At 46.7% G+C, this 14,778-nt stretch overlaps 2 protein-coding genes across 8 annotated transcripts in view; one reads left to right on the top strand and one right to left on the bottom strand.

Annotated features, from left to right (window-relative positions):
* The window catches only part of POLRMT (RNA polymerase mitochondrial), a 43,704-nt gene that overhangs the window by 1,428 nt on the left and 27,498 nt on the right, over positions 1-14,778 (top strand). For 6 of the 7 annotated variants that reach the window (XR_013960855.1, XR_013960856.1, XM_080673419.1 and 3 more), the window contains exons 1-2: positions 6,658-6,805; positions 7,320-7,418. Coding sequence is in view for 5 of the 7 variants with exons in the window: in XM_080673419.1 (XP_080529545.1) it covers positions 6,718-6,805; positions 7,320-7,418 (187 nt within the window). In the remaining 2 variants the exon portion in view is untranslated. Of the gene's footprint in view, positions 1-6,657; positions 6,806-7,319; positions 7,419-14,778 lie in introns of those variants that run through there. The other variant, XM_080673420.1, reaches the window with a different exon arrangement.
* On the bottom strand, positions 2,082-6,642 carry LOC308250587 (large ribosomal subunit protein P1-like; the record flags this gene model as incomplete). Its single annotated transcript, XM_080673277.1, has 2 exons — positions 2,082-2,407; positions 6,546-6,642. 2 exons carry the CDS (start codon positions 6,640-6,642, stop codon positions 2,082-2,084), a joined length of 423 nt encoding a protein of 140 aa, XP_080529403.1.

Here is a 14,778-nt window from a genome sequence, read left to right as displayed (position 1 = left end):
CATAATGCATGCTCTGTTCCTGGAGTCCCCAATTATATATCTTCTTTTTTGCTCTCCATCAGCAGTAGAATGGTTTAATACACTGTAGCAAATGCACACAAGAGAGTACAATGCCGCCTTGAAAAGGAATAACCTCCTGAAACACACAACATGGATGAACCTCAGACACCATATTAAGCAGAAGCAGCCGGGCACAAAAGAGGTCCATTTCTGTGACATTCTAAAACAGGAAAATCAATATATGGTGTGAGACATAAGGATAGGGGTGTATCACCCGCAGGGGCAGTGACAGGGTGGGGCATGAGGGGATTTGGGCAGCTGGATGTTCTTTGGAACACCTGTGTATTCCATTTGTGAAAATTAACTGAACTGTATTCTTGATGTATGCACTGCTTACATTACACCTCAAAAAATGCCCACATGTAGCCCTAACCGGTTTGGTTCATTGGATAGAGTGTCGGCCTGTGGACTGAAAGGTCCCAGGTTTGATTCCTGTCAAGGGCATGTACCTTGGTTGTGGGCACATCCCCAGTAGGAGGTGTGCAGGAGGCAGCTGATTGATGTTTCTCTCTCATCGATGTTTCTAACTCTCTATCCCTCTCCCTTCCTCTCTGTAAAAAATCAATAAAAAATGTATTAAAAAATGCACACATGTAATGTTTTACATAAGTGGATAATTGACAGTGAGCCCCAGGAATGGTGCCACTTCCCCTGTAAGCACATTAGATGTGTCTCCTAAAGGCTCAGTCATTTGTCATAACCACGCTGCAATCTAATTCACCATCCATGCTCACATGCCCCCTAGTGTTTTCATAGTGTCCTTGAGTAGCTTTTTTTCTGTTCCCAAACCATGAAGTACATTCATTTCTCTAGTCTCTGGGATTGGCTGAATAATAGCTCCCAAAGATATATTCACATTCTTCTTTTTTAATTTTTTAAAAACATTTTTTAATTGATTTCAGAGAGGAAGGGAGAGAGACAGACAGAAACATCAATGATGAGAGAGAATCATTGATCGGCTGCCTCCTGCACACCAAACACTGGGGATCCAACCCGGAAACCAGGGCACGTGCCCTCAACCGGAATCGAACCTGGGGCCCTTCAGTCCACAGGCTGACGCTCTATCCACTGAGCCAAACCAGCTAGGACTGTACTATAGCTTTTTTATCCACTCATCTACTGATGGGCACTTGGGCTGTTTCTAGATCTTAGCCACTGTAAATTGTGCTGCTATGAACATAGGGGAGCATACATTCTTTCTGATTGGTTTCTTAGGATATATTCCTAGAAGTGGGATCACTGGGTCAAATGGCAGATCCATATTTAATTTTTTTTTAATATTTATTGATTTCTTACAGAGAGGAAAGGGAGAGGATAGATAGTTAGAAACATCGATGAGAGAGAAACATCGATCAGCTGCCCCCTGCACACCTCCCACTGGGGATGTGCCTGCAACCCAGGTACATACCCTTAACCGGAATCGAACCCGGGACCCTTCAGTCTGCAGGCCGACGCTCTATCCACTGAACCAAACTGGTCAGGGCCATATTTAATTTTTTGAAGAAACTCCATACTGTTTTCCATATGGTTGCACCAGTCAGCAGTGTACTAGAGTTCCCTTTTCTCCACATCCTCTTCAGCACTTGTCATTTGTTGATTTGTTGATGCCATTCTGACAGGTGTGAGGTGATACCTCATTGTCATTTTATTTATTTTTTTAAAAATATATTTTATTGATTTTTTTTACAGAGAGGAAGGAAGAGGGGTAGAGAGTTAGAAATATTGATGGGAGAGAAACATCAATCAGCTGCCCCCTGCACACCCCCTACTGGGGATGTGCCCACAACCAAGGTACATGCCCTTGACTGGAATGGAACCTGGGACCCTTCAGTCCGCAGGCCACCACTCTATCCACTGAGCCAAGCCGGTTAGGGTTCATTGTAATTTTAATTTGCATCTCTCTGATGATCAGTGACTTGGAGCTTTTTTTCATATGTCTCTTGGCCATCTGTATGTCCTTTTTTAAAAGCCCAACAGCAACAGAGGTCACCTTTTATTGAATGTGTTACAAAAGAGCTAGTTTAATCAAAAAGAGCAAAGCTCAGGTCATCATCAGACTCCTCAGATTCTTCTTTCTTTGCTTCCACTTTCTTTTCCTCAGCTGGGGCAGCAGCAGTGGAGGGGACAGGACCTCCTGCTGGTGCAGCATTAGCTGCAGGGGCAGGTCCACCAGCCCCTACATTGGCCAGAGCCTTTGCAAACAAGCCTGGCCAGAAAGGTTCAACATTTACACCAGCTGCTTTGATCTTATCCTCCATCACCATCACTGTCACTTCATCATCGTGCAGGATAAGGGCTGAGTAGATGCAGGTGAGCTCCCAGACTGAGGCCAGGGTGAGGGTGAGTGCTGGGTGAGCGCTGCCAGGATCGGGCCTCACCGCAGCACAGCCTTAGCTTCCTCAGAAGAACCCAGCACCTTACTGGCAGCTGGGGAGAGGGGGCTGTATGTCCTCTTTGGAGAGGTGTCTATTTAGGTCCTTTGCCCATTTTATAATTGGATTGTATGAGTTCCTTATATATTTTGGATATTAACCCTTTATCAGATGTATCATTGTCAGATATGTTCTCCCATACAGTGAGCTCCCTTTTCATTTTGTTGATGGTTTCCTTTGCTGTGCAGAAGCTTTTTATTTTGATGTAGTCCCATTTGTTTATTTTCTCCTTAGTTTCCTTTGCCCTAGGACAGTGGTCGGCAAACTCATTAGTCAACAGAGCCAAATATCAACAGTACAACGATTGAAATTTCTTTTGAGAGCCAAAATTTTTAAACTTAAACTTCTTCTAACGCCACTTCTTCAAAATAGACTCCCCCAGGCCATGGTATTTTGTGGAAGAGCCACACTCAAGGGGCGAAAGAGCCGCATGTGGCTCGCGAGCCGCAGTTTGCCGACCACGGCCTTAGGAGATGTATCTGTAAACATATTGCTACGAGAGATGGCTGAGATTTTGCTGCCTATGTCCAAACTCCAACCTCTTGATACCATATTCCGCCCCCCTTTTTAAAATATGTTTTATTGATTTTTTTACAGAGAGGAAGGGAGAGGGATAGAGAGTTAGAAACATCGATGAGAGAGAAATATCAATCGCTGCCTCCTGCACACCCCCTACTGGGGATGTGCCTGCAACCAAGGTACATATCTTTGACCAGAATCGAACCTGGGACCCTTCAGTCCGTAGGCTGACACTCTATCCACTGAGCCAAACTGGTCAGGGTCCATATTCCCCATTTAATTACATTTATTTCCACCTACCTTGTGTCTTATTAATGTTTTGTTTGCTTAAGTTTATTTTTTTTGTTTTTTTTTTTTTAATATATTTTATTGATATTTCACAGAGAGGAAGGGAGAGAGATAGAGAGCTAGAAACATCGATGAGAGAGAAACATCGATCAGCTGCCTCCTGCACACCTCCCACTGAGGATGTGCCCGCAACCAAGGTACATGCCCTTGACCGGAATCGAACCCGGGACCCTTCAGTCCGCAGGCCGACGCTCTATCCACTGAGCCAAACCGGTTTCGGCTGTTTGCTTAAGTTTACAAGGAAACTAACTTGTTATCACCATTGAGAGTGGAAAGCTAGTGCCATATATTGACACATTGACTTTAAATAGAAATACAGGAAGAAGTTTCCGATCAAAAGGATCACAGCCAGGGAGCTGAGATAGGAGTTAAATATAGGTGGGCACCAAGTGAGACTTCCAATGTTTTAGTGGGACTGAAAGAAGAATAGCTTTCTTGACGCTAAGATCCAGGAATCCAGGTCTTGGGGAAATACTGGTTTAGGGCATCTGTTGTCCCACAGAATAGAAGAAAAACTGAGGCATAAGGAAAGATGAAAGAATTCAGAAGTCTTGGCTTCCAGCCCAGGTTCCTGGCTCTGTCAGACTTTTGGGGTACAAGAGGGTGTCTTTAGATCTTAGGGTACCAGACCCAGCTGATTCAGCCACCACCACTCCCTGAACCAGAAAGGCAACCAGTTTGAGTCATGTCTGAAGTCAGTGCCCCTCAGGGCATCTTGGAGTGCACTGGGATAGGTTTGGGAGGATGCTGCCATCTGTTGAAGACATTTCCAGCAGTGACATCACTGTGCCTCACAGTGCACTTGCCCATGTGGGCAGTTGCATCTGGAATGTGCTGTCAAGAGGCCTCCAGGCCCAGGAGTCTGGCCCTTCCAGAGCACAGATTCAACCTCCACTCTGAGCTAGTGGGGAAATGGAAGTAGGAGCATAAGGGGACTGGTGGGAGCTTGAGCTGAGGCCCCTAGGCCCACTGTGGTCAGGTTCCTGAGCATCACTCCAATGTCCTTTCTGCTTCCTTTCTCCAACCCCCACTCTGATTGAGTTCCCCTAACTATCCATGCTTGTTCCAGCTTCAGGGCCTTTACACTTGCTATGACCTCTGCCTGGAACATCATTACCCCAGATATTCTCATCCTCCACATTGCCAGCTGATCCCAGACCAGGTGCTCCCCTCCCCTGGCCTCAGTTTTCCCAACTGAACGATAGGTGGTGTTAATTCCCCAAAGGAATAGACCCTCCAAGAAGGACTCTTTGTGGTTAATTGGGCTCAAATTCATAACCAGAGTTTAGCAGCCATTGTCTACAGAGGTCTCTCACCCAAGCTGCATATCAGGGAAAAGCCACAGACTAGGCTGCCAGCCTCCTGTATTATTCTCCTGCCACTGCCTGAGCTAACCCTTATAAGAGAGCTCCTAGAATTGAAATTTGACCAATGGCTGAAGACCTACCCCATCCAATCTATATACATATAACCCTAATATACAAATAGACCGAACGGTGGAACAACCAAAAAACCGGTCACTATGATGTGCGCTGACCACTGGGGGTGCATGCGGAACATGGCGGGCGTCAGCAGCAGGCAGCAGAGCGTGGAACATGGTAGGCGTCGGCCACGGCGGGATGGTGGACCAGGTGAGCAGGGGCGCCAGACCAAGGCGGGCACCGGTAGCTGTCATGGGGCAAGCCTCTGGTGGTTATTGAAAATTCTTTGTTCCTGCATGCTGCGGTCCCGCCCAGTGCTCACACCTACTGCCAGCTCCGACTCCGCTCGCACCCATTACTGGCGGCGGAGCTGCTGCTGCTGGAGCCTGGCGAGGCCCCGATTGCTCAGTGCCCTGTGCTGTCAGTAGGTGCAAGCGGGGCGGTGCTGTCAGTGCGTGGGAGCAGCAGTGGTGGGAGCGGGGCTGCTGGCAGAGAGGGAAGGGGGGGTCACTGTGGGAGGGGCTGGGCACGGAGGATGGGCCAAGACACACCCCTGTTCCCACCACAGCCTCACAGCCCATAGTTCCTTTCAAGGTGCATGAATTTGTGCACTGGGTCCCTAGTATTTGCATATTTATTGACCAACTATGCAGCCTACCAATCAGGACAGTGCTATATAGACCAATCAAACTGAACAAATTTGGAGTCCTCATTTGCATAGGAGTGGACCAATCAGGGAGACGGGGGTGGGGGGACGTTTATCTCTATATAAGCCAGCCTCACCTCGCCTCTGCTTCAGCAGAGTATCTGGCTGCATTTCCCCCTGATTGTTACTGAGCTGTAATGTTTGATCTGGTTTACCTGAGCCATTCCCTCAGGAGAGCTGTTTTTACTGAATAAAGTCTCTCCTATGTCATCTCCCAAGTTGGGGACTCCTGATATTGAATTGGTAGCAGTGACCTTCGGTTGGTCAACAGTGGGGATACCTTCAGGTCTGAATCTAAAGCTCTGGCCCTGGAGGCCAGGGCTGGGACACTCCAGGATCCAGGGATTATTTCCTTGCATTTGTCATGTCAATTTAGTATGTTAGTCCACTCTTTCTGCCCACTATGCTCCTGTCCTTTGGAGTTTGGGGACTAGTGGGTAAATCAAAGCCAGAGGAATGGATGAGGATAATGTCAAGGGAAGTGTCCCAAACACATCTGTCTGGGGATCATGTACCTTGGTTGCGGGCACATTCCAGTCTCCCTAATTAATGTTTCACACTGTACCTTTGGGCAACTTGATTTACCTCTCTGAACCCCAGCTTCCTTCACACTAAACTGGGTATAATAATAGTTCTTGCCCCAAAGATGTTATTGGATTAATGAAGATTGCGAACAGAAATCTAAATTGTGCCGGCTGGTGTGGCTCAATGGTTGAGCGTCAACCCATGAACCAGGAGCTCGCCACTCTATTCTCCATCAGGGCAAATGCCTGGGTTGAGGGCTGGATCTCCAGTAGGGGGCGTGCAGGAGGCAGCCATCAGTGATTTTTCTCTCATCGTTTCTTTCCCTCTCACTTCCTTTTTTTTAAAAAACATACTTTTTAAAAAAGAAATCTCTAAATTGTAGAACGCTGTCCTAATTATTATGCGATCTTAATTAAAAAAAAAAAAAAATCCAGGTTCTGGATCTTCCCAAAGACGACCCAATGTCGCCCAAACAACTGCTCTGTCCACCCTCTCTTGACAGAGGAAGAGCCAATCAGAAAGCTGTATCTGCACCTGTTCTTGCGTCTTCCGGGCCTCGCTGCTCCTGGGAGTTGTGGTTCCAAGGGCGCTTTTGCGGCCCGGGAGTGCCTTCGCAGCCGCCGTAGGCCATGGAACTACAACTCCCGGCAGGCACGGGCAGCGCAGCCGCAGAGCGGGCGGATAGTTGGGTCCTCGTGCGTCCGGCATGTCGGCGCTGCGCTGGGGCCGCGGCGCGGCTGGGCTCGGATGGGCCTTGTGGCCGGTGAGCCGCCCCGGCCTCCTGGCCGAGGAAGGTAACACAGGGGAGTCTCAGGGGCGACGTCGCTGCCGCTGTCCCTTCCAACCCTTAACATCCGGCCGTGACCTTTGGCTTTTCCGCCCTGGGATCTAGCTACAAACCCACGACCTTTGCCTTTTGAGGTTCTGGGGAACCCATTAACACGACCCCGCTTTCACTTGCCCTTGGCACACTCTTCTGACAGGGGTCGGCAGGATACTTTTACCTTTGACTCTTGGTCTCTTTTGGTGCCTTCTGAACCCCTGTTTGCTCTTGACATTTGAATTCGCTGTACCTTTGGTTCGAGGAACTCTATATCCTTGATCCCTCACCGCAATTTTCTTAACGCGTGGGGTCCCCCTTAACTTTGATCTTTTTTTTTTCTCTCCAATTTGAGACCTCTGATTACTGACAGCTGCCACTGAAAATTTAGGGCTTCTTTGCCCCTGGATCCTGCAATATCTGTCCATGTGAGTAGCCCCACTCCTCCCGGCTCCAGACCCCCTTTAACTTACCCCTCTCTCCCGCAGGGACCCTGGGTGGCCTACGGGGCTGCAGAAGGAGCTCGTCTGCCAGCCCTTGTGAACAAGACCGCCGGAGGGACTGGGGCCACGCGGAGCTGTTGGAGGGTGAGCCCTAAAGCTTGAGGCCTGAAGCCCCTTCATTGTCCCCTCTACTAGGGGTCACCTCCCTCGTTTCTCACAGTGACCCCACAAGTAGGGATGTCAGTCTGTAAAACGGTGTAACTAATGTGGTCCCACCTCTCTGGTGGTCCTGAGGGCCTACCATGATGATGAAGCAGTGACCACTTGTAATTCCCTCTTTTCCCATACCCACCAGGTACTCCCACTTTCCAGACAGCCGACACCCGAAATTGTGGCTGGAGAGACTGGCCCAAGGCCACACGAAGTTGTACGGGCAGAGCCAGGATTAGAACCCTGAACTGATCCATGTTTCCCCAGCTGGGCTTTCTGAGTGGGCACCTGGTGGGATTGTTAACTTAAAAAGGCTTTCAAAGTGAGAGGCAACAAGTGTTTATTGAGACCAATAAGAATAGCTCTTTGAAAAAAAGAATAGTTCTTTGGGAGTCATTAATTCAGGCAGAAACCCAAACTGTTTCAATTAGGAGACAAAGGCAAAAGGTATTCATGAGAAAGCGAAGGGGAACAATTACATCCATAGAAGGAAGGCATTGTTATTGGTGCAGGTAACATAATGAAGTGGTGCTAATTCTACACATTTTAAATTTTTAGTCCGATAGCCATCAGTCCAGTAGTCATAATTATCTGCTTTCTTATTATCTTTACAAACAGTTTTTTGGGACACAAGTTTCCATAGGCCCAGTCCAAAGGTTATCTTGCCCTGTATCCTTTTTAAGTATGTTTTCATTGATTTCAGAGAGGAAGGGAAAGGGAGAGAGGGATAGAAACATCAACGATGAGAGAATCATTGATCAGCTGCCTCCTGCAGGCCCCTAACTAGGGATCGATCCCACAACCCGGGCATGTGCCCTGACTGAGAATTGAACTGTGATCCTCCCTAGTTCATGGGTTGATGCTCAACCACTGAGCCATACTGGCTAGGCAGGCTTGCTCTGTTTTAACATTCCAAGGTTTGAGGTAAGAGATGTGCAAGGCAGTACCTTTGGGATGGCTGCTCTAGCTCCATTTTAAAGTGGCTCCATTTTTTTTTTTTACATTTCCCCCTTTTGTTCAAGATCTTTCCTTGAAAACATTGCTGGTCAACCATCGAAAAGCAGCACTGATCAGTTATTAAAAGCATCGTTGGTCCTTCGTTGTCAGGTGGCTCATTTTGGATATGTCATGACATTGCTGGTTCCTCATCACCAGGAAGGCTCATTCCTGGTATGTCATGTCCCATGTAGGAGGGAAAGTAGTTTTTTAGGAGCCTCAGGACACATTTGAGCAACGAGTGCCAGAACAGAAGGAAGGCTTTGCTATCATATTCCCCCTCCCCGCCCCATCATCATATTTCTTTAAGGATAAACATCTAGTTTCTTGAGATTTCTCATATGAAGTCTTAGGCCTTAGTGATAGTTTCAAAACTTAGAACAACCATTATCAGAATGGTATCTTTATAACATTGAGCTGTGCAAAACAATGATTTATAACAGCAAAAGTTTCTATACAGCCCGGCTGTGGTGGCTCAGTGGATTGAGCATCGTCCCATGGACCAAGAGGTCCTGGGTTCGATTCCCAGTTAGGGCACATGCCTGGGTTGCGGGCTCGATCCCCAGTAGGGGTGTGCAGGAGGTAACCGATCAATGAGTCTCTCTCATCATTAATGTTTCTATCTCTCTCCCCCTCTTCCTTCCTCTCTAAAATCAATAAAAATATTTTAAAAAAAGTTTCTATACAAACAAAATGCTAAGTCCAATATGAAGACTAGATCTGAACCAGTGGTGATACCTGAGAGAAGTCAGCTGAAGATGTTAGAGAACCATGAGGTGTCAGTGGCACTGTTTTTAATCATTTGACTTGTGCCTGAATTTTATCTAGTGTTTTTCTTTATTTTACCAGAGGTGTTTTATCCAAGTACAGCAGGAGGTAATAACAGAGGAAACCCCACCTTGCTCAGCTAGGATATGGTCAAGAGCAGTTCTGTTGTGTAATATAATTCTCGCAAGGGAACTTAAAGATTTTTTTCCTGATTGGCTGTTGTTTTATCGGTAGCTCCAGCAATTTCCTCTAAGGTTTTGGATAAGTTTCTAATTGTGTATATTTATTCATTGTAATACCTGTCCAAGGAAGAGTATACTTCCAAACCTGGTACCTTCATTGGGGCTGACATTGCCAGGTATTAAACCCTGACTATGTATGTAAATAGTTGCATGTTTTGACCTGTGAAATAGGTTTAAAGATGATGCCTTTGTGGCGTTATCATCCCAGACAGAAATTAAGGGGAAACAAAATATATAGTGAGTGCTTGGCCTCTCATTATTTGTGAGAAGTAAAGAAAGGAAGGTGTGTAGTTTATACAGGCCTGATCTGGAATCTTGGGTTAGCTGTCCACAACAGGTGTTGTCTCCTTCACTTCCTAGTAATTTTAAATTTCACGTCTTCTTTTTGTTGAGCAGTCTGTTAGGTGCAAGAGTTTTCTTTAAATTGGGAAACATGAATCCAAAAGTCAACACCTTTAAATTTGGTCATGTGGATTAGTTAAGAGGACCTGGCCCTAGCCGGTTTGGCTCAGTGGATAGAGCATCAGCCTGTGGACTCAAGGGTCCCAGATTTGATTCCGGTCAAGGGCACATGCTGGGGTTGCAGGCTCAATCCTCAGTAGGGGGTGTGCAGAAGACAGCCAGTCAATGATTCTCTCTCATCATTGATGTCTCTATCTCTCTGCCTCTCCCTTCCTCTCTGAAATCAGTTAAATTAAATATATATATATATATATATATATATATATATATATATATATATATATGAGTACCTGAAATTCTGGAGGAATCAAGTAGGAAGGAAAGGTAAATGTTTTAATTCTGCCTACAAAATTATAATTTACTAAATTGCTGGGGGTGGGGGACTGGTCATAGCTACCTTAGGAGGAAAAAAAATTCTTGTATCTGGAAAACAAGGATAAAAAAAACCAGTCTTATCAGTTCATTTATTCCCATGTTATTCTTATTGATCTTGATCTTTTTGTTAGCAGTTTTATGAATCCAGTTTTTCTTAGAATTCTTTAAATCTTAATTGTATTCAGTGTTGTGATCTGAAAGTTAATTAGAAATCTGTATCTTGGAGTGTCAGTCTTCTCCATAAATTTCTCTGAAGAAGAAACATTTTTAGAAACATTTTACCGATCAGAGTAAAACAATAACTTTCTGTAAAAGAAAAAAATATATATTTTTAATATATTTTTATTTCAGAGAGGAAGGGAGAGGGAGAGAGAGATTGAAACATCAATGATGAGAGAGAATGATTGATTGGCTGCTTCTCGCCACCCAGGCAGGTGCCCTGACCAAGCATTGAACCACAACCTCCTGGTTCAACTCAACCACTGAGCCACGCCAGTTGGGTGACAGAAGCTTTTTTTTTTTTTTTTAATATATTTTATTGATATTTCACAGAGAGGAAGGGAGAGGGATAGAGAGCCAGAAACATCGATGAGAGAGAAACATCGATCAGCCGCCTCCTGCACACCTCATACCGAGGATGTGCCCGCAACCAAGGTACATGCCCTTGACCGGAATCGAACCCGGGACCCTTCAGTCCGCAGGCCGACGCTCTATCCACTGAGCCAAACCGGTTTCGGCTGACAGAAGCTTTTTAACTGACCATGATTAAAGATCTGATGAGAGTTGGCACACATATACATACTAGTGACCCGGTGCACGAAATTCGTGCACATTAAAAGGGGATTAATTAGGAGAACCAAGATGGCGGCATAGGTAAACACCTAAACTGCTGCCTCGCACAACAATTTCAAAACTACAACTAAAAGACAGAACGGACACCATCCAGAACCACAGGAAAGCAGGCTGAGTGAAAATTCTACAACTAGAAGGAAGGAGAAAAGCTCACAGAGAATTGGAGGTACGGCAAAGGGGCTTTGTGCGCGCAGAGAGGAAGGGCGGCTGAGAGCTTGGCTGACTTCCTCTGGCGGAAGGGGGAAGGAAGCCTCGGACCGCGAGCTGGGAAAGGCAGAAGTCTGAAGGCGCACACGGGCCAGTGCGCACAAAGGCTGCGGAGGTAGCCATAGGCTTTCCCTAGTGAAAGGGAGTCAGAGGATCCTGACTGAGCCCCAGTTCTGACTGCAGTGAACCCCGGTTCCAGGCGAGCCCCTGGGGACCCACGCTCTTGTAGGGGGAGTCTGGACTCTCGGGCGGAGCCGGGGAAGGCGGAGGACTGAAAGTGCGCACACGCGCCGCGCCGGTGCGCACAAAGGCTGCGGGGGTTGCCACAGGCTTTCCCTAGTGGAGGGGAGTCAGAGGATTCTGACTGCACCGAGCCCCAGTTCTGACTGCAGTGAACCCCAGTTCCAGGCGAGCCCCTGGGGACCCACGCTCTTGTGGGGGGAGTCTGGACTCTCAGGCGGAGACTCGAGCTGGGGAAGGCGGAGGACTGAAAGCGCACATGCGCGCAGGGGCGGGGCTGACAGGAAGCCAAGACTGAGACTCCACCCCATCCAAGCTGAGCACAGAGGCTATTGCAATTTGGCAAGTCTAATCCTATAAGGCTGTCTCCAGCACCCGGCTTCTCCCAGCATAGACACAGCTGATCCTTACAGCCAACTGGCCCGGAGGTCAATTCTTCCCAGTGATACCAACAACAATAAAGACTTAATTACAACAAGGCTGTACACACAGTCCACAAAGGGGTGCACCAAGAGTGTCCACCTCAGGTTAACTGGGGAAGCAGACCCACTGGGCCATATTGGAAACCTAGCACAAATATCTACCTTACCAACTCAGGGATTCAGTGAAAATGCGGGGTCAAAGAATCAGATCACAAACGAAAGAAATGGAGGAAAACAAACGACTGGATATAGAATTCAAAACCACCGTTATAAGACTTTTTAAGAATATCCTAGAAAAGGCCGATAAATATAACGAGACCCTCGAAGATATGAAAAAGGACCAACTAGAAATTAAACATACACTGACTGAAATAAAAAATATTATACAGAGACCCAGAAACAGAATAGAGGAACACAAAAATCAAGTCAAAGAATTGAAATACAAAGAAGCAAAAAACACTCAACCGAAAAAGCAAAAAGCAAAAAAAAAAATCCAAAAAGTTGAAGATAATGTAAGAAGACTCTGGGACAACTTCAAGCGTACCAACATCAGAATTATGGGGGTGCCAGAAGAAGAGAGAGAGCAAGACACTGAAAACCTATTTGAAGAAATAATGACCGAAAACTTCCCCCACCTGGTGAAAGAAATAGACTTACAAGTCCAGGAAGCCCACAGAACCCCAAACAAAAGGAATCCAAAGAGGACCACACCAAGACACATCATCATTAAAATGCCAAGAGCAAAAGACAAAGAGAGAATATTAAAAGCAGCAAGAGAAAAACAGTTAATTACCTACAAGGGAGCACCCATACGACTGTCAGCTGACTTCTCAACAGAAACTATGCAGGCCAGACGGGAGTGGCAAGAAATTTTCAATGTGATGAATAGCAAGAACCTACAACCAAGATTACTCTACCCAGCAAAGCTATCATTCAGAATTGAAGGGCAGATAAAGAGCTTCACAGATAAGAAAAAGCTGAAGGAGTTCATCACCACCAAACCAGTACTATATGAAATGCTGAAAGGTATTCTTAAAGAAGAGGAAGAAGAAAAAAGTAAAGAGAAAAAATTATCAACAACAAATACATATCTATCAACAAGCCAACCTAAAAATCAAGTGAATTAAAAACCTGAGGAGCAGAATAATCTGGTGAATATAATAGAATCAGGGGCATAGAAAGGGAGTGGGCTGATAATTATCAGGGGGAAAGGGGTATGGGGGGGTTCATGAAGAGAATGGACAAAAATCATACACCTATGGATGAGGACAGTGGGGGGGAGGTAAGGGCAGAAGGTGGGGTGGGAAAGGGGTGGAGGGGAGCTATGGGGGGAAAAAGGAGAAATAATTGTAATAATCTGAATAAAGATTTATTTAAAAAAAAAAAAAAAAAAAGGGGATTAATTAGAGGAAATAATTTAATATTGCTATTTGCCCTTTCTCTATAACAGAAGTGTCAGAGATGAAAGAAAATTAGTAAAATGTATATGAAAACCTTCCTCCTGTCAAGAGTCTGGGGCTCACCACGGGACCCAGAGTCAAGTCCCCGCCCACCCACATGCACCTCAAAATCACGTGAGACCCAGACCTGGCCGGGGCACCCCCCCACCCTCATTGGGCTAGATCTAGACCCTGCCAGTCCCACCCTTGTCAAGCCCTGCCGGGCAGGGGGCGTAGCCTCAGGTCCCGTGGCCTGGCGCCAGGATGGGGGGTGTGGCCTGAGGTTCCCCCAGTCCAGACCAGGGCGGGGGGCGTGCCTTGAGGTCCTCCGTCAAGCCCCGCCAGGTGGGGGACATGGCCTGAGATCCCCTGTCAAGCCCCGCTGGGTGGGGGGCATGGCCTGAGGTCCCCCGTCAGGCAGGGGGCGCAGCCTCAGGTCCCCCGTCAAGCCCCGCTGGGCGGGGGTGTCGCCTGAGTTCCCCTGACCCAGCACTGGGGGTACACCTTGAGGTCCCCCATCAAGCCCCACTGGGTGGGGGGCGCGGCCTGAAGTCCCCTGTCAAGCCCCATCTGGTGGGGGGCGTGGCCTGAGGTCCCCCGGCCTGGCTCTGGGGCTGGGGTTGCAGCCTGAGGTCCCCTATCAAACCCCACGGGGCGGGGGAGGGCGTAGCCTCAGGTCTCTGCTGATTGCTTGTTAAGGCTCCTTATGGGAACTTGGCCTCAGCTGTGGGTGCAGCCATCTTTGTGATGGAGTGATGGTCAACTAGCATATTCCCTCTTTATTAGATAGGATAAGTAATGCAACTAACTTAGTTATCCATTCCAATCTTAGTTAGCTTGGTCATATATAAAATTATTTCCCCTTACTCCCCCCTGAAAAACTCATTTTAATGTTTTAAAGGACAGACAAAAAAATGATAGCAGAGGGAGTCTAGACCAGTGGTCGGCAAACTCATTAGTCAACAGAGCCAAATATCAACAGTACAACGATTGAAATTTCTTTTGAGAGCCAAATTTTTTAAACTTAAACTTCTTCTAACACCACTTCTTCAAAATAGACTCGCCCAGGCCGTGGTATTTTGTGGAAGAGCCACACTCAAGGGGCCCAAGAGCCACATGTGGCTCGCAAGCCGCGGTTTGCTGACCACTGGTCTAGACCAATTAGAACTAAGGCAGCATTAACAGAAATGAACACAATACAATGATTTGACCTTATAAAGGAAATGACCAATTAATAAAATTTCACAAGCCTTCATGTTTATAATATATTAATGAACAAATACCGAAAATA

Source organism: Plecotus auritus, assembly GCF_963455305.1.
Source record: "Plecotus auritus genome assembly, chromosome: 6".
NCBI classification, from domain to species: domain Eukaryota; kingdom Metazoa; phylum Chordata; class Mammalia; order Chiroptera; family Vespertilionidae; genus Plecotus; species Plecotus auritus.
The sequence above is the reverse complement of the archived record's forward strand: the minus strand, read 5'-3'. Positions and strand labels throughout refer to the sequence as shown.